The 20,793-nt window shown below is 41.7% G+C and overlaps 1 protein-coding gene across 1 annotated transcript; it reads left to right on the top strand.

The window, feature by feature from the left end:
* The first annotated feature begins 4,472 nt into the window (after positions 1-4,472).
* G6pc2 (glucose-6-phosphatase catalytic subunit 2) lies at positions 4,473-17,533 on the top strand. The gene is given in 9 exon segments (XM_042055371.1): positions 4,473-4,684; positions 5,207-5,316; positions 6,798-6,872; positions 6,875-6,905; positions 9,450-9,522; positions 9,524-9,566; positions 10,203-10,435; positions 10,437-10,720; positions 17,275-17,533. Coding segments are annotated over 9 exon segments (1,320 nt in total).
* Positions 17,534-20,793: the final 3,260 nt, after the last annotated feature.

Here is a 20,793-nt window from a genome sequence, read left to right as displayed (position 1 = left end):
TTCTTGCTGTATGATCTACCTCTGTCTTACCCAGAACAGGTGACTATCAAAACCTGTCAGTACTTCTCGAAACTAAGGTTCAACACCCAATAGCATCACCACCGTCTGGGAGTTCAGTAGACATGTAAACTCACAGGACCTGCTCAATTACTACTATATCTAAGACTCTGGAAAGAGGTTCCTGGGATCTTGGTTTTAACAAGTCTTGGTGAGCAGGATGCAAACCAAACTTTGAGACTACTTCATTGTAGAGTAAGTGCTCCTTCAGCCATCGAACATGAGCTCAGCTGCATAACACACTTTAGCTCCACCAAGAAGGAAAGAATGAAGAGCACTATTCCATGGGCAACGCTGTTGGTTTCTCTGTGATCCAAGCCTCGGCTTATGGATGTATAGGTCATGATCAGTTCTAGAGAGTAGTTTCTAATGAGACTAATGGAAGGGGTACCTAAAAGCTGTGGCAAGACAATTTATACTAGTGTCATTATAAAATGTCAGTATTACTGGGATGCTAGCCAGAATGGAGGTAATTATTTTATAAAAGTCACTAGAGTCTCAATTCTAGAGTCTGAAATAAACCCACTTACTCGGCAAGGTGATGCTGGAGAGTTCTCGAATATGATTTATTATAGAAGAGGTAGATGAGTTTGTTAGGAAGGGATAAAGGCCACGGAGGCATTAAAGGCCTGGTTTGTTTGCTGCCAAAACAGGAGCAGCACTAGCCAAAGTCAAGCATGTCTGCATGGTGCTGAATTGCAGCAGGATCTATAACTGGAGACAAACAGTTCATTTTCTGACAAGAATATATCTTGTGGGTTTTTTTTTTTAAAAAAAAATATTTGCTATGGCAAAACATACTGGAAAAAGTCTGCACTGTGGCCTCCAGGTTGCAGTCTAAAACCAGCAGGGCTTACTTAAAACCCAGCAAGAGTTTAAATAAACCAGGATGAGAACATTCTGGAGAGAGCTGAAAGTAGTCAATTACTAGAACTAACTTAGAAACTGGGCAACAGTAGAGGGTTTTGAGACTGGCTACATTAGTGAAAGGAAACACACCCACACAGTCATTAAAAGTAAGGAAATCATTAACACAAGTGAGTCATGCTGGGGAGGATGGCGTACTGAAGTCGCCAAGGAAACCAGGGAGGGAGGGATCCTGGGAAAAGGCATACAGACAGAAGGACAGAACAAGGACGCCAGTAAACTTCATGCTGTACTTAATCTGTTTGGGTCAGGGCTTCTATTGAAAATCTGCAGAAAGCTGTGACCTTCTTAGAAGAAATGTGAGGGCAAACATTTTACCCGTGATTCCAGGAAGTTCAAGACTGGACCCAAACAACATACTAAGAAAAAATTTTCTTTTTCACACACACACACACACACACACACACACACACACACACACACACACAGAGCTTTTTTTGGCATAGCAGAATTCTAGTTGTTGGAAGCTTAGAGAAATAACTGGAGACGAATCCCATAGCAAGGTGAGGATAGACTGATCCTGAAGGGAATGGTGCTCGGCTGTGTACTTTTGAGTAGTAGTCTTTGCTTTGTGTGAGAGTTTTCTGTTTATATGTGTGTGGGTGGGTATGTATGCCCAGGTGAGCAAAGTCTCTTCTGTCTTTCTGCCATGTGTATTCCTGAGCTTGAAGTCAGGTTGCCAGGCTTGGCAGCAAGCGTTCATAGCTGTTGAGCCATCTCAATGGCCTTGGCTCGATTTTCAAACGCAACATTGGACATTTCGTGTTTGTTGTGGCTGTTTTAGAGATGCCTTTGCTCTTCGGCTAGGAAGTGTAACGATAGCAATCAATTCGAAGACTCATGTAATGCCAGATGTGGTAGAGTATACCTCTAGCCCCAGAACTGGAGGTTCCAGGTCAACCTGGACCCCTCGTTTCAAACAGCAACAATAGTGATGAGTCTAGGTAATTAAACCTCACAATTTGTGTGGGGAAAAAAGGGTGAGATGGAAAGGTGAAAGACTAAGAAACACAAAGACAGGAAAGGAAAGGAAAGGAAAGGAAAGGAAAGGAAAGGAAAGGAAAGGAAAGGAAAGGAAAGGAAAGGAAAGGAAAGGAAAGACAAACGATGATGGAGACAGGTACAGAGGAACACCATGTAAAGACACGCGGAGATGGTGACGGCCATCCAAAAGCCAAGGAGGGGCCATGGAGCAAACTATAATAGTGTTGACCCCTTCGTCACGACTTCTACTTTTCAAGCTTATGAGAAAATAAATGTGTGTTTATTTTCTCATGGCAACTTTAGCAGGGGAACATGATGCTCTAAAAAGGAAGCCTGCTGAGGAAGCGCATTGAGCAAAGAGACATGAAAAGACTTAGCAAGCTATGATGGAATAAGAAGATTCAGCAGATTGTATTAAAGGGAAAAGGACATTGAGATGCTTTTGCTTCTGTTAATTATCCTATAATCTACCGAACGGGCGTTCTCTGGAGACACAGGGTCTGTCTAAATTAACTACCTAAGATGATGAACAAATGTGCAGTCAACTTCATCACAGACCATAGACTCTGAAATGTTGAATGAGCCTGGAATTTAATTTTTAATTGTAAGACAAAATGTATTTGATACCATTTATACCCTGTTTTAAGGACATGACACTTCTGAAGAAAATGAATATCATGAATTATGTAGCTCAGATACTTCTTAGAAAAAGAATAAAGGGAAGTTATGTCCTTTCTCGTGGCTCATTAAAGAAATTATGGAAATTAGAATATGTAAAACAAAAAGGCCTGAAGCACAGACGTTGGTTGGTCAAGGCAGATGCTGCATATGGCTTGTTTGAGCTCCATCATTCTAAGCCCAGGTTCTACACTGGAATCACTGTCTCGGAGTATTTTTATATGACCAATGCCCAGATCCCACCAGTAGAACTCAATAGATATGGGATAAGACAAAGCCATTGCACATGATAGCCTGAGGTGTCTACTTGCCAGTTAAGAATAATTCTTCTAAGTCCATGTATGTTTCTCCCTTATCAGAAGAACTATGTTCACTGCAAAGCACTCCCAAACATTTTTAATGGCCAGTCAATCCATTTCTTCCAGGGGAGGCAACAGAGGTGAGCAAGGAACCCATAGGGACGCCAAAGCCCGTCACACTGTGGAATGACGGGATATCTGGAAGAGCCTCACAGAGACAACTGCAGCCAGTGAAGAGAGTTTCTGGAAAAGCAGGCTGTGACCTGCAAAGACACTGTCTGAATGGGGATGAGTAGCGTGTTACTGGCCGCACCTTCAGCACCTGCAAGGGTTGACTCTACCCCTCGCCAACCCTACTAGATAGAAAGAGAACCTCACTCTGACAGTGACCCCTAGGTCTCCATGTGGCACTCTCTTCACCCCAGCTGGGGGTTTTTTTGGGGGGGTGGGGTGGGGGGTGCTTCTCATTTACTTCTAACGAGCAATTTTCAACAATCCAAATGGCTGAAAATCCCTGATTGGTGGGAAGCCCTTGGTAGTCAGTTTTTCTCTTTGTCCCAAGTGCAGTTTTCCAAACCTCACAGCTTTATTCTGTAGTCAGTTAAAAGCAATATAGAAACAGGGAGATGGCTCAGTCGTAAGGGTGCTTGTACCACAAGCCAGATGACCTGCGTTCAAGCCCTCGAACCCTCCGCGAAAACAGAGAACTGGTTCCTGAACTTTCGCCTCTGATCTCTACAATTACACCGTGCTATGTGTGCATCCATAGACACACATACATACATTGTAATAATGATAATCATAATAATAGTTTAGCCCTAACACATTTCTATAACCCAAGTAAGTCAAAGAAGTCTTTTTTTTTTTTTTTTTTTTGCCTCACACTCAAACATGTAAACACCGCATCTCCCTCTGAGTTCATGTATTTGCTGTATCTTGTCTTTGCTCCATATATATCCTGACATTCTTTGATACTGAAGATCTACCCGATCATTTATTTTTTCAAAAGCTATGATCAGAAATGAATCTGTCGAATCGTAAGAAATTTCAAGTAAAAAAAAATTCGCTCTCTCTCTCGTTTTCCTGAAAGACACAGTAGAATAGTCAGAAACCCACAGTCTATCTGAAATTAAAATGCATGGCTTTGAGGCTTCTTTGATGAGGAATAATTATTTATGTCGTTTGCTAGCCAAGCATAGAGATTGCTAATGTCTGCCCTTGAGGGAAATGAACCGTGTGAAAAGTTCCAAGCAAACACGGTCCAACTGTTCATGAGAAAGGAGGAGGCAGAAGAAATCCACGGGCTTCTCTCCAGACTGTCCCCAAATTGCCCGGATCAGCACCTCTTTTCCCTCCAACTAAAGTCATAAATGGATGAGGTTTTGCGGGGAGGAGGACCATCATCCTGTCTCCACAGATGCTCGACATCATGTGTCACAGTGATGGCTCAACACTCAACACATCACCAGGGTGCCATATAAAGACACAGCTCCAGTTGCTTCAGGCGTAGAACTGCATCTTTTCAAGATGGATTTCCTTCATAGGAGTGGAGTACTCATTATTTAACTGAGAGACTACAGGGCTTACTACAATTTTCTGCATTGTATGTCCAATGTTGGAGACCCCCCGAATACCTTTTCTATTCACTTTCCACTTTGGTTTCCACTGAATCAGGCTGTTGGAACCAAGATGATATGGGTAGCAGTCATAGGGGACTGGTTCAATCTTATATTCAAATGGTAAGACTCCTGACTTGTTTTATTTTTTTCCTAAAATTTATTCTTAAATTTGTGATTTTCGATTAATGATCAGGTTTCCGATGTATGTAGTTTGACTTGGAATGTATTCCAAACAAATTGGTTACTTTGAGACACCAGGTTCATAAGTAGAACTTACAAAAAGCATAGAAATACTTACTTTGACTGAATTATAGGTGATTGCAAAACCCACTAAAACATATGCTATGATTAACCAAGGAGTTAGCGGGACAGTAGGGTGATTGATAAGTCTAAGGACCATTTTGATAGTCCCACTCTAAGTACCCAAAGCACCCATAGACCTTCCCTGTTTATGGGAGACAAGAGTACCCAAACCCCAGATACTACCATCTTTTGTAAAGATGAGAGCACAAAACCCAAGTTATATCAGGGTGTTTCAATCATGACTCTTTACTTGAGTCAGTTTTTACAAGAATGACAAGTCTCCACTTAGTTAACAGTTGTATTTAAGTACATGTGAAATGCATATGCCTTTAATTGCAGGATATTATTTGGGTATCGTCTTTACTGGTGGATCCAAGAAAGCCAGATTTACCCAAATCACTCAAGCTCATGTCTTTACCAGTTTCCTACTACATGTGAGACAGGTCCAGGTAACAATTAAAGCGACCTCACTTTACGGACACTATTCTAAGTCTTTATGTATGATTAGTATCCTATGATCAAATGATAGCTAGGATCTCAAAGAAAGTGTCATGAGTGGGGAAGCTTAACGTTTATTATAACAACTGCTAATGAGGAAGGAAAGGATTTTATGGATAGTTGAATTCTGCATTGTTATTTGTGAAAGATTATGTGTGGAGAATCCTATCCGAATTGTTTATACTTGGGTATTTGCTTTTGGAAGTAATGGTTTGGTACGAAACAAAATGAAAAAACAAAACAAAAAAAAAAACAAAACAAAAAAACCAGTAAGCTAGAATGAAGTCCCAAAGAACTCCATTAAGAGTCTAGAAATGGCTGGACATGGTAGCACACTCCTTCAATCCCAGCACTCAGGCAGAGGCGAGTGGATCTCTGTGAGTTTGAGGTCAGCCTGGTCTACAGAGAGAGTTCTGGGACAGCAAGGATTTGGAATTTAACCTGAGAGGCTTTCTGCTGGGTGAAAAGTTACGCCTGACATCTAAGTAAAGTAGTTAAAAGCAAAACTAGCAGTATATAAGAATTCATCCATTTTGGTGGTAAGGAAAAGCCGGTGACAAGAAACACCTGATGGCAGATGTTTTCTGTCACAAGTCACACCCCCCTTTTAGTGTCTTTGTGGGTTGGATTCTCCAGTGTTTCGCCAAGATTCTCACTGCAATGGCCACAGCGTACACATTCTGGTTTCTGCATGCACACAGCAGCTGTTTGTAAGTCAATTGGTGAGCCACAAGCAGAACAACGGTAGCCTATTAGCTTAAGGAAAATAAATCGATTCAAGGTCCAGTAGAAGTACTTTAATTTTCTTGTCAATTGAAAACAACACATGAAGAATGAATAAGATTGTGTTAGCGTTGTCTGTAACTGCCCATGCTCTTAATTACACCCGGATATATTGATTTGCAGAATTCAGTCAGCTTGAAAGTCTGGAGGGAGAGAGAGAGAGATAAGATACCTAACGCATTCTCCTTAAAGAAAGTTAATGTAGAATTACATAAAGTTATATCTGATTATATATGTTGTAAGTCCATGATATTCAGGACTTCATGGCCCTGTTCCATCATGTGGAATTGTCTGAGAAGTCACATTCCCTATATTTGACATGGCAATTTTAACTCTAACCATTATTATCCATATTACAGATGATCAAGAATGGGCTACCCCTCCAGGGACCAAGAGGAAAAATCCAATCTTTCTAGCAATTTTCTCTCTGTTCCTTCTTTTTTTTTAAATGGTGTTTTTGAAGTCATGAATTTAAGCCTCAAATTGACTTCACTTTTATCTACTTCTGTACAGCACATATTAACCTGTAACCAGCGAGGCTTCTATTTTATTTTAGTGTAATTTACATGGCAAATATAGCATCTTTTTGTCTCATTTTTGATCCTGATGCTTAATTAACCACTTTCTGAACAAACAGTGCTCGTTACAGGAAGTCCATCTGGTCACACAATGGGCTCATCGTGTGTCTGGTATGTCATGGTAACAGCTGTCCTAAGCAACACTGTCAGATGGACAAGTCCTCTGTCACTCTGCAGAGGTCGGCGTGCCCCAACTTCTGTAGCATTAACAAGACAGTGTTGAATACGGGAAGTCGTTTCTAAATATTCCTTTTAATACATGTTCAGTTGTTCAGTGAAATGTGCTTATTCTATTCTTTCACAGCCCATGTAGCAGGCTGAGGGGAAATGAATATTCTGCTTTAAGATAATGTCCTAATTAGCTCACAGCTATTACCACTTTTATAATTGAGTTGGAAATGTTTATCTGATTAATGACTTGCTAAATACGCCTTTGGGATTCTGAATTCAATTATTATTTTGATACCTCATAAACAAGCCATCTAAAATTGCATAAGGAAACATTTCTGCGTGCACATTCTCTTGCCTTAAGATTAACTTAAAAATTTAAGAATCTTCGTTGCTCTTGAATGCGTTGATTTATCTAGTAAAATTATGCTTCCTACTCTGAACACCCAATGCTTTTAAGATCACTAAAATATATTCTAGCTGTTAAAATCTGTGCAGTCTTTTTAATTAAAACATTCTAGAGGCAAAATTAAATTCGCATGTTAGATTTACTGCCAACAGATTTCTTAATGTGTAGACCCTTACAGAACTTTAAGATAGCACACCATGTAGAAATTGGCCTTTTTCTTCTGTTCTTCCTTTGAAATTCTTTGTAATTAAAGCAATCCTAGACAACACTTTAGTCATAGATTGTACAGCTTTGATTAGAAGTAGAAACATGCAAAAATCCTATCAAATATTAAAATTCAACTATTAAAAAAGACTGCATTGAGTGCCAGGAATCCTCAAACGTTATATTGCTGACAAGCAGACCAAAATTTAGTTATTGAAAGAAAAACATGTCAACCTTTTAAAAAAATCTAGCATACAACCATTACCGGTTATAGAAAATTTCTTCTAAAATAACAAATTGAAAATACTATTCTACTTCTTAAGATTAGTGCAGAATAACGTAAGCAAGGAGTCTATGTGGGTCTTTCTTCCCTCAAATGAACAATTCTGGAAGAATATGTTTGTTCTAAAAAAATACCCTTATTCCTTTTTGATATTTGTAATGGCAATATTTTCTTCATCTATCAAAATTTAGTGAGTGGGGCCTGAAGAGATGGCTCAGAGGTTAAAAAGCATTTGCTGATCTTGCATGGGACCCAGGTTCAGTTCCCAGAACCCAGATGATTGGCTCACACCATCCATAAGAGCAGTTCCAGGGGATCTGACAACCTCTTCTGGCCCCTAAGGTCACCAGGGATACACATATGGTGCTTTATACATACATGCAGGCAAAACACTCATACATATAAAATAAAAATAAATCTTCAAAAGAAAATGTAGCGAGTGCCTGCACATTAGCTGACATTTCCAAATCCTTGTTAATTCTTCCCTTTGGATAAACACTGGATACCTCTCCTTTGGTAGACTCATTTCTTCTTTTTAATCTTTGAGCTTGCTATAACTAAATTTTAGTCTAGTTGTCAACAATAAACCAGTTGAGGGTTCCTGGCAATAAATACAGCATTTTTTTTATTGTTTGGATTTTAATATTCTACCCTGTTTTTTTGTGTACATTTCTGCTTCTAATAGAATGTATACAGTATATCTTCTTGTTCTTCATTTTTCTGTGTATCATGCAGCAATCAGGGCCCCGAGAGTCTGTGAGATTACACACAGAGAGGTCATGGGCTCAGTGGAACAAACATTCATGAGCTTTTCACCTAAGTGGACGCTGCCTCTAGTGTTTTTCTTCAAACAAAGAAAAGCCGAGAGTGGAGGACAGCGAGGAAGCACAAATACCAGGGAACAAAGATCTATATGGTTTATTCGTGATTATTCTGGATACTGCTAAATCCTTCCCCCACACACCTGAATCTTCCTTGCTCCCTCTTCCCTATTTCAAGGTCACCAAATGCCTTCCTCTTTAAGAATGATATTAAAATATTTCTCAAAGAAAAGTATCTTTGAGAATTTCATGCAGTGTATCTTGATATTAATTTCCTCTCACCCACCTTCTCCCAGATCCACCCTTACCCCCTTACAAATCCAGTTTAGGGTCTCTGTCTCTGTCACCCCTCTCCCCACCATCACTTTCTCCCTCCCTCTACCACCCCCAGACTCATTAAGAAGGAATTGTGTTACTCAACTGCTTTTGGGTGTGGAGCCTGACTGGATCATGGTGGACCTAGCAGGTATCACACTCTTAAAAAACAAATCTAACTCTTCCCCTCCCCATGAATATCAAATGCCAGTAGCTCCTCTGTTGGAGTAGAATTTTATGTCCACATCCCTCTTGCCACCCCCCCCCCACCATGCTTGGATTTTTGACTAAATACATTCCTTTAAAACATTTATTAAAGCCTTAGGAGATAGCATTAAGGAATGTGAAGTCTTGTGCAAAAGCTCTTGGATCCTATGGAAGCTGTGAAGGCATGTGGAAAAGAGACTCTCGAATTGTGTTATGTGGTGTCTAGGAGAGTCCCACAAGGACTACGGGTGTCAACGCCTAAGTGTAAGGAGTTACGATTTCTTTGCTAGTCACACCTGTGACTATTCTATCACAGACTGACCTGGTCCTTCCTTTGGAGTGCTTCCTGGTTGATTCAAGTCGGAGTCTGTGTCTCCAGAGTGTTCATAAGCAACACGTTTCCCCCATCAGGTCCTTCTCGGAGTCATGGGTGGTAATATGGTCTCTTAGGATTAGTTGTGTGATTTCACCGTTGCTTTGCTTGCCGCTCCGTGGTGTCAGGCGCTCCCTGGTCACCAGGTTTCTGGTGTCAGAGGTAGTTCTAGCAAGCTACTAACACAAATGCTACCACGGGGGCTTAGGTAATGTACTGCTCTCCTGAGCACCTGTGTTCATGCTGACACAGTCCCTCTCACTGTGGAAATGAGTAACTGCCCTGTGAGATGGGCTTTTCTGAGGTGTTGCTGAAGCGAAGTCCGTCTTCCAAACCACCATGTCATATACTGTGCTTTTGGGGGACTTCATAAAGACCCTGCAACTCACAGCCACTCAGTCTGGGTTATCAAAGTTCTTATTGCATGACTCAACTTCACTTAGTGGCCGCTTTGTACTGCTTAGTGTTCTGCCTGCAAAATGGGTTGTCATTCAAGGCTCCTGACTCCTAACTGATCCTTCTTGGCAAACGTAGGTGGTTGAGAGACTATGGGACTATCCTGTTTCAATGAATGTCTGAAAACACTCTAGGAAACTGTTAGAACCTGGGTGTCTAAAGCCCTCCCCAGTACAGAGGGGAGAGATTCCTGAAGGGCTCAGGGTCACACACTTATGCCGGTATCTTTGTAATCCCTAGGGATGCTAATAGCAAAGGCCTTTGGACACACTCCAGGAATCCACATGGCCAGCTTGAATGTGTACCTGAAGACCAACATCTTCCTCTTCCTGTTTGCACTTGGCTTTTACCTGCTTCCCAGACTGCTCGACATGGACCTGCTGTGGTCTCTGCCTATAGTCAAAAAGTGGTGAGCCAACCCAGACTGGATCCACATTGACAGCACGCCATTTGCGGGACTTGTGAGAAACCTCGGGGGTCCTCTTTGGCTTGGGTTTCGCCATCAACTCAGAAGTGTTTCTTACGAGCTGCCGGGGAGAAAATGGCTGCAAGCTGAGCTTCCGGTTGCTCGGTGCCAAGACCTCACTGATCACACTGAAGCTTTATTGCTTCACCCAGATCCCGATTCACAGGGAGCCCTGGTTTTACCTGTTGTCTTTCTGTAAAAGCGCGTCCATCCCACTGGCCGTGGTGGCTCTAATTCCCTACTGTATCCGTATGCTAACGAGACCCAGTGAGAAGAAGAGTCTATGGTTGCCGTATAAGACTCCATGGTTTTTTTTTTTTTTTTTTTTTTTTAGAAATGGCATTGAAATGCCATATCTATTTGACTTACATCCCGAATAGAGTTTTTTCCAGGCCAGCAGTGGCTGAACATGTGACACCCAAGTTTATCCGGCACAAATGAGCAGAGCCGGCTCCTGTCTGGACCAGAAACTGTCAACTGTTGATCTCTGTTCTCCAGAAGTGCTTGTCGGTGTGTCAATAAACCTGGCTGGAGTCACCCCATTGGATTACTGATTACCGGAAAACGTCTTCACTGCGGCGTCCCCATATTTTACCTTTAGGAGTCAAGTCTTTCAAAATCAGGAAAACCAAATTCTTCAACCTCCAAAAAACTATTAGATACATGTGCATCGGCTCATCGGACCAATCTCTGTGCCCCACTTTGGAAAATTAATTTTGGGCTGTACTACTACACCAACAACTTCTCAGCAAGATTCTTTTTTCTTCCTCATGGAATTCTAGACTTTCAGTGGATAACCCTGTCTTCCTGATGAAGCTCAAAGATTGTGAGTCTGTCTTCGCTACATGTCGATAGCCTGTGGTCTCCTTCAACGCAGTCTGTAACTCTTCTCAGGGGTATTATACATGAATTACTTTAGGTGATGATGTATTAAATAGGCCATAAATATGGATGAAAACATACCAGTTGATTGGAGTCATGGAAAATAGCATCTCTAACACCTATTCACTGGCTGCTCTCCAAGTGTGTTTTTAGAAAATGTACTGTTGGTTTTATAAGACACATTAACTAGCGTTCTTTTTTTTTTTTTTTTTTTTAAAAAAAAAGGCAATTGATTCCTTAGGGGGGAAAAAAGCTCAGAGCAAAAAAAGCTTTTACTTGAGAATAAATCCATCCCATGCTGATTGGGGAACTGCAGGGAGAGAGGTAGGAGAGACTCGTTCGTGTTCCTTTCTTCAGCGTTCCTTGTCACTGTCCCTGCACGAGGCTACCGTAGTCCCCAGCCACACTGCCTTCTGTCTGCCCCGCCACCTCACCTGCAAATGTAGGAGGCCGTCTTCCCTTCGAGCCTTTTTTGCAAGTTTCTAGCAGAGTCAATAATGTCCATCCTGAATCCCCCATCCGCGTACATTCTGAACCTGCTTTCACCCAGGCCCGAGGGGACCGGGGCATCAATAGGCTGGGGAGTCTGCTGCTGTGCCCGATTCTACCAGGCATTCCCTGTGGTTTCCCATGGAGGAACTTTCTTCAGCTACCCTACGCAGTTATCTGTAGATGACATGCCATCCTCAAGGGGGAAGGAATGGGATGAGGCGCGGCTTATTTTCAATAATTAATCTCCAACAACTCTACCCCCATCTACCGTGAAGCCTCTGAGACCCTCGTGAGGAGATTTTTCTTTCCATGTAGTTGAAATCTCCTGGAGGAATCCACTTGGAGGCAATTTGCTTTTGTGATTGAAATTGCTTCGGCAGCAAGAGGGATGGTTCTGTACAGCCTTGGAGAAAATGCCTGATTTTAATCATGATGTAGAAGACTTCGGCTTTCAATTTATTCACAAGAAATAAGCAAAATTGAGCTCATTTGACTCACTATATTCATCTATTCAGTGTCTACCCATCTGCATATTCAAGGGAAAAATGTCAATATCCCAAGCTGTCAGGATGATACAATCTAGACAAGAGGCTTAGAAGCTATCCAATCAAACATGCATTTGAAAAGAAATGCAAGGGAATTTATTATTGCTAAAACTAACTACTAAGAAGAATGTTGAGTCACTTTCTTTTGATAGCCTATTGATTGGGCTTCTCCCTTAGAAGGTTAAGTTGGTACCATCTCTGTATGCATGTCCCTACAACAGAGAGCCTAAAAATGTCGTAAGACATTCTTGAAATCCAAGAACAGACTCTAAACTTTACAGGTCCAAAATTTTTGAGACAAAATGGACCCCCACACAAAATTCTTGGTTAAAAACATTTTTAAAAAGTTTTGATTCATTAAATATTTTCAAACTACTTTCCCCAGCGGTTTTTTTTTTATTGAACTTTTTAGAATGATAAAGATATTTGCTTCTGTATAATATTGTAGTTACTGGCTCGTGTGACTACTAAACTCTTAAAAATGTGCCTAATACAACTGAGGAAGGTGTTGTCTTAGTTAGGGTTGCTGTTGCTGTGATGAGACACCGTGACTAAAAGCAACTTGGGGAGAAAAGGGTTTGTTTGACTTACATTTAATATAGCTGTGCATCATCAAAAGAAGTCAGGACAGGAACTCAAACACGGCAGAAACCTGGCAGCAGCAGCTAATGTAGAAGCCATGGAGGGGTGTTGCTTACTGGCTTGTTCCTCCTGGAACAAGAACCCAGGACAGCCAGCCCAGGGTTGGCACCACCCACAATGGGCTGGGCCCTCTCCCATCAATCACTAATTAATAAAATGCCTTACAACCAGATTTTATCTTATTCTCAATTGAGGCTCCCTCCTTTAAGATGGCTCTAGTTTGTGTGTCAAGTTGACATAAGAATAACTAGCATGTGGGGCTAGAGAGATGGCTCAATGGTTAAGAGCCTTTGCCTGCTCTTTTCAAAGGTCTGAGTTTCAATTCTCAGGCACCACATGTGCTCACACCATCTGTAATGAGATTTGGGTGCCCTCTTTCTGGCCTGCAGGGACACATGCAGGCAGAACACTCAATAGATAATAAATAAATCTTTTTAAAAAAGAATAACTAGCATAGGTGTTATAAAATGTTATTTATTCTTAGTTAATTTAAGTGTGTGTCTAGTAGCTACTGAATTGGGTATTACAAATCCAACTCCATCATGCTTTTCCTTGAAAAGCAAAACAAAATTTATATTGTTTCCTATCTCTAACTACATTAAGGTGAAGCAGGGGGCGGGGCGGGGGCTCTGTAGCATGTTAGCATTGGTCTTGGCAGCATTTTCCAGAGGCACCTCTACAGAGGCCAGATCCCTTCCCCCTGATTCCATCCTGTGAGCTCTGGCCACCTGGGTCTCCCTGAAGCTTTGTTGCTCCAAACTGAGGAGTCTGGGTACATCCTCCCTGTACCATGTCCTGGGAGCCCAAAGGCATCAAAACTGTGTGTTTTTATCCATAATTGATGGTCATATTCTGATAACTGGATGACTTTATGAACACGTTTTCCTGGTTTAGGATACATATATGTCTGATAGCAGTGCTTCTGTGGTCATTCAGAAAATAGTAACAAAAGCTTTCCAAGTATCACGTTGCCCTGAAGACTTGGTCCTCATCTTGGTCTCCCGGTAATTTGTAGGCAGCATTTTTGGATGAATACCTGAATCTAATGTTGCCAAGGAACTAAAGAGCCATTCCTAACTGTCCTTTTATCTTTAATGTCATCTGGCGACTCCCCCATGAAGGTCACGTAATGCGACTTTGTTGGTGCTTTCAAAGTCCTTACTTATCCCGCTTCCAGGAAAAGGACTTGAGTGGTAGAAAGATCCAGACGCAGCTCCCGTAACAACTCATGAGAAAGTTCTGAGAATAAAGGCTCTGTTTTGGGCTCCTCGAAGGACAACTGGAGTTTATGTCAGATACAAGGCTGGTTTGTGAGAAGTACTAATTACTGTCTTTGCTGTCCTTTAATGGAGATCGCAGTAATGATTTCAAAGGAACCACATCCATTTCTTTAGGCAGCACAGAAGTGGTAAGGAGAAAACTCAAAAGTGGAGGTTATAAAGGTTGGCGTGAAGCCAATTAATTCTGTTCTGTTGTGGGTTTTTAATTTCTTGGGGTCTTTCCTATTCCACCAACATTTTGCCGCATGATTTCTGAATATAATTCTGCCTTCAGTTCAAAGGCTGTGTTCCCCCCCCCCCCGCAGAGGCTGCTGGGAGATGGAAGAATGTGGCAGCTGGAGTCCTTCTGGGTTAGGTTTGAGGCACAACCTAGGGGTTACATTGGCTCCCAATGCCCATCATCTCATTTCCCGTGCTGGGTTAGATGAGGGCTGAAGCCCTTCCCTGGAATCATCTGGGAACCATGTAGGTGAGAGCAGGTGACATGTGTACCCGAGAAAGAGCCCAGCCCAGATGAAGAACATAGTCCCGCTCCCAGCTCCCATCTTCCGCAGCACACTGCGGGCTCAGTCATGCTCCAACTCCCATTGTAAAATGGACTTTCCAGGCCCCAGGCTTTGCTTCCTAAACAGTGTTGCCCAGGCTGTGTTCCCTGACCACACACCATGCTTTTACTGAGTGCTGTTTTACCCACCACTGCCTGTAACACACGTTGGCATCTCCAAGTTTAGCAATTCTGCATGAACAGCATGTAGTCCTTGGGCTGTTCTTTTCTTCACAATTAATCCTAGCTCTGCCATTAGAACATCTGGGGAGGCGGGTGAAGGAGCGGTGGAGCTGTCAATCTTTCTTGTCTGAGAACTGCCTTGACTTAGGAAAGGAGAAGCAAGTATTCTGCCCGTCCTCAGGTGTTGGTGTGCATCTTATTCTCTTGGCTTTGGTCTGGTCATGCTTTTCCCATCCCGGCCAATCAAGAGGCACAATTGCAGCTCAATTTGTGTGGACCACATAGCATTAGGACACAGGTGGTAGATGCCAGCAACTTCAAACTGAGCTTATGGGGGGACAATTCAGATTCAAACTGTAACCCTTCCTCAAATTCCTCTTTTGTGTGCTCTTGCGAAGCACCGTCTTTGTGGAAGGCGTATAGGGGTATTGTCATTTCTCTATAAAAAGAGCGAGAAAGATGATATGAAAGGCTGTGTAAAATGTGTTTCATAGATACTGTTTTAATTTTACTTAGTGAGATGAACAAGGCTATAAATTCTAAAAGGGGCTGTAATCCGATTTGAAATTTGCTCTTTTGTTAAACAATTTCGGATCTATATAATACATTTTGGCCTTTCAGACATTCTGTGCCAATTAAAATTCAAGTTTTATAGCTATGAAAGGGAATACTTGAAGATGTGAAATAATTCAACTGATATAATGAGGCAACACTATTAACAAGAGTATATTCATAGACTTCATGCCCACTGATTGTTCTTATAATTAAATTGCCAATTCCATTCTTCCTTGACACCTTAAGATGGAAATTCTTGCTAGAAGAGATACTTAGCAGGTATAAAGAAATACTGGGATGAGTGAAAGAGGGGACTTTTGTGGGGTTGGAGATGTTTGCTGTGTGATTCGGAAAGTGAGTCTGTTTGAACTCATGTTTTCAGAAGCTTACTGGATTATGCATCAACTAACTGGTTATCCAATACCAAATGATCAGCCCTGAAAATGTGCGTGCAAGTAACAATATCCAGACTGAGCAGGGTGCACGTATGTATTTAGGAATATATACAAGTATAAACATATACATGTAGCACCATTGAGAAAAGAGACCAAGAATTTTTTAAAAAGATGCAAGAGGATTTGGATGGGGAAAAGAGGAGGGAAACAATGTAAGTAGATCTCAAAAAATTAAAAAAATAAAGATAAGCCATGTTTTAATTTTTCAAGCAGCTGAAATGCGCTTCTTGAATGTAACACAACTCTGTAAGTTGATTTTATGATACAGAGGTATTTGAGAATGACCGTGTAAAAGAAACATTAGAAAACAGTGTCAAAAACTGTTCAAAGATCTCTTTAGGCTCAAATTGGGCTTTTCTTTTCTAACTTTTCAACCATCCACTTGACATTAATCAATTGCCTTTGGGTGCTCGAGGTGTAGGGATGGGGTCATACACAGCTATCATAGCGTGCCATAGCCTCTGCCCTGAGGAGTGTCCAATTGGCTCCCAGCCATCTACTGCAGCTCTAATAGATCCTAGGACTACTTCTAGCTTGTGGGCTTTAGGGAATTTCTAGGCTGCCCTTTAAATCTTCCCTCTCCTTCATTTACTTTCTTTCCAATGGTTTATCACCTTTAGAAGGAATCCAGATGTTCCCAATGTAAGCCCAATATACTTAGTGAGGGCTAGAGACTATAACCTTCATAGATCCCACACATCATAGGAAATGCCTAATTAACAGCTTCCTTTATTTAAAGCAGGGGAGGTGAAATATTTTTGGAAGACAGCTAACATAAGCTACAGGGACATCCACCATCCTTTCCACAATAGTAACTTGCAAGCAGATGAACTGGCTCTTTTAAATTAGTAACTTTGAGATCATTCTAAAAGCTAGACATGATCGCCCATGCTAGTCATGCCAGCACTTGGGAGTTAAGGCAGGAGAAACGTGAGTTCTAGGTAATTTGAGGTGAGTTCTAGGTAATTTGAGACATTCAGACTGCTCCAGACTAGACTTAGTCAAATAACTAGCACCTGCCTCCAGAAACACAAAAATAAATGAAAATCATTTTAGACTATCTCTCAATATAAAAGTCATATCTGAAGGTCATTTAAGCATAGTAGTTTAGTTTTCCATATACTTATTCTTCAATATTCTTATGAATAAAAACCTGTCTTAAAGCTGTATTTATTCATAGTTAACAACCTATTTATTTATTCATAGTTAATAACAAGCTATTCCAGGGCCTCATACAATCAAAATGTGCCTTTTTCTCTTTTACCAAGGTGGGTGAGGCAAATAGCCAAGGCTGGTGAACCATCTGGGGGATATGCAGGTATCAGGCTTGGTACTTTTTGCTCTGCTGTCATAGTGTACCATGCCCTTGTCTCAGTCATCACAGTCATCACAGTGTGGCTGCTCGCGTCTAGACAAGAACGGAAACAGCTGTTTTCCCCGTCCAGGCTTTGTTTAGGAAGGAAAAGTCCACACAGAGTCCAGTGCCTGTGTCTCATAAGCCTGGCAGGATCACCTGACCTTCTCTAGCTGCAAGAGAGTCTGAAAAGGTAAAGAACTTCTAGCCTTTGTAATAGGGAAAATAGTGTAGCCAATCAACAGTATCTGCCGTGATGGCTTCTTTTAGATATGAATGTAGCTTCTACTGTGTCTGTCTTCTGCAGCCTGTTGATTTCACACTAACAGTGAAAAGATAAAGGCAAGGTACTCTCTAAATTACAACATGTGTTACAGTCATATTGAAATGATGACTGGAATTTTCAACATGCATGAAAGCTTAAGACCTTGTTTATCTTTCCTCGTATTCTGTACTTACTCTAGAAGAATTTCATGCTCTCAGCTAATGAACACAAAGGGTTTGTGTGTGTGTGTATTTTTTTCCTTTTTGTATTCTTTTATGGTAATTATTGGAACTTCCTGTCTCATCTTGAGTGCACATTTTTATTTTCCGATAGAGGTTCTGTTGTTCTTAGATTTATCTGCTTGTGTCTGAGAGTAGGGATTGCACCTTAATTACATAAAGGAGAAAAATGTCAATTCACCAACTGGCTATGCACTCCTCTTTCCCCTTTATAAGGCATATTTCACCCTAGCTCTGATTTATTGGGTTGAATAGCTACATCGCGGCAGCTACCCATGCCAATCACGTACACCCTGATTACTAATTATGAGCCTTAGGATACTCTACAACTCACTAATGAGCACATTTTAATGCTGGCCGGTGCTAATTAGATGATAATCATGTGCATTATTTTATTTACAGTCTATCCATTTAAATTAATTGGGCATTTAATTGAACACAGTTTGAAAGAACTGCAGTGGAGTTTGGTTGTTTATGGGAGTTCCTTTGGCTTGTCATCCTGTGCAGGTGAGATTATTCACTGACTCCCGAGATTCAGAAAATACAAAGGAACATAATGCCTATTTTACCACGGTACCTGTGTGCATGCAAATTGCTCTCTAAGCATGATAGGAAACAGCAACGAAATCTGCAGTTCCTTTAAAATTCTCTACTGACATCTTTCTGTAGCCTGATTACAGGGAGATTTGCATGTATAAGAAATATATAATCAACCAAGCCCTTAGGAAAACAGATGAGATTAGATCCAAAGCCAGCCAGTCCTGTGAGAATGTTCTGATCACGTCTTTTTTAAAAAGGCAGATAGCTTTAAAAATTATGTTTTTCTTTTTTAGTTTGGTGTGTGTGTGTGTGTGTGTGTGTGTGTGTTTCTTTCCCTCTGGGTGTGTGTGCGTGCACATGCACATACATGTGTGTCCTTTGTGTGTCAAAGGACAACTTGTAGGAATTGATTATTGTTCTCCTCTTCCACTATGTGGGACCTGAAGATCAAATTCAGGTCATCAGTTTGGCAGCAAGTGTCTTCACCCGCTGAGCCATCTCACAAATCCACCGATATTTCTTAAGATAGGAAACTTAAATTTAACGCTTGACTAATACATGCAAAATACTCTTAATTGGGATCCCATACATTTTTCTTCCCCAGGACACAATATCAGATATTCAGGCTCCCCACTTCTGAATGAGCACCCCATTGCTGAAAGTTGCGTGTTTGCATACAGCTCTGAACTCATGGTCCTCTTTTGCTGGGATGCTTTAGCCCATGTGCACGCAGAGCAGACGCAGAGCCATAGGAGTTGAAAGAGCTTTGGATGAAAGAATTAGGAGGCCAGTCACCAATTAGGCTTCTATTGCTGCGATAAACAACACAGCCAGAAGCAACTTGTCTGGTCAGTCCTTTCCCTCCCGTCTATTACTTAGAATTGCTTTATTTAAAAGGATAACATTTACTCATTCCTCTTGCACACATTCCACAGATGTCTTCCTAGGAAACAGGCGACCTCGCAGAACACAGCCCCTCCTCACCCTCTGCAAACCTAACCAAGTGACTTGTAGTCTTCCTGATTCAAGAGTTGAGGACGAGCAAGTTTTACGGCAGGCCTTAGCTCCTTTTTAGCAGCCATTTGTTCTGAAACTTACTCGCCCCTGTTCTTTTCCATAATTAGAGGCATTCCTCTGCCCTCTGCCTCCCCAGCTTGGCACTTTCAGCAAGTCTGACCTTTCAGGTTAACCTGCTAGCCCACCTTGGCAGTTATTTACCAGGCAACACCAGATGACACATAACAATGGCAGCAATAACTGTCCATTTTGAAATATCACAGCTCGGTCTTCCTCTGTAAGTGCTAGTCATTTGATGGGCATGGGAAGAGGCTGTAGGCAGACAGTCATTTGATGGGCATGGGATGATGAAGTTATAAGCAGGATGCACTCAGGAGGAAGATGGAAGAGGGGGAGGTGCTGCAATCACAGTATGGCCCATGAGCTGTTCTGTTATTTAATTTTTCATTGCTTTAATCACGAGCTATTTTCTGTATATTTAGTGTGTGTATGCATAATGTGTGTGTGTGAGAGAGAGAGGGGGGGAGAGAGAGAGGGGAGAGAAAGAGAGAGAGAGAGAGGAGTGTGCCAGCGTGCACATGTTTCTGTGTGGTCATTTTCATAGAACCCTATTTTTATTAGAATGGCCGGAATTATTTTGTCTCTCTCAGTGTTTCCCTAATCTCTGCTTTGTCTGTTAGCTGTCATTTCCTATCTCCTGTTGTGGTTGCTTTACTTGTTAAAGTGTGTTCTACTAATCTCAGCCTGTCTGTCTCCTCCTGAGAGAGACACCAAACAGCCAGAGAACAGCACACTCAGTGGATGCATGATGCTGGACTTCATGGTAGGACTGTATGTGGACGGGAAACTTTCCTTGGGAATTTTCCTAGCATCAGACCATAGATCTTCTGCTTTTATACTGACCAATTGCTCCAGCCAGAGAGTAATTCTTTGATTCCCCTGCCAGGCAGGGCAGCCGCAAGATTTTCTGTTCATCTGTAATCTTATACCCAGGCCCTCAGCTCTTGTATAGGACTCATCCCTTCAGTCAAACCTTCTGTCCCTACTCTCAAGCCTGCCTGTGGGCAAGGGAAGCAGTAGCTAGTGTCCTTCAGGACCTGAACCAGGGCTACCAGCCTGCTGCAAGAGTGGGCTGTGCACCCACAAAACTTACACAGGTTTTCAGCCCATTCTTCTAACTTTGGGCTCATTTGTCCCTCTGACTCCTCCTTCCAAAAGGACCCCAAGACTTTTGTATCTTAGCCTTTCCAGGGGTCTGTGGGAGGAAATGTGTCTACAAGCTCTTCCTGGTGAACAGACCGCATGCCAGTTTCCTCTTGTCTTTGAAATCCATTGTCACAAATTTAGCTCACACTTTTTTTTTTTCCTGTCA

Source organism: Arvicola amphibius, chromosome 7 (genome assembly GCF_903992535.2).
Source record: "Arvicola amphibius chromosome 7, mArvAmp1.2, whole genome shotgun sequence".
Taxonomy (NCBI): Eukaryota; Metazoa; Chordata; class Mammalia; order Rodentia; family Cricetidae; genus Arvicola; species Arvicola amphibius.
This window is presented reverse-complemented; position numbering and strand designations above follow the sequence as displayed.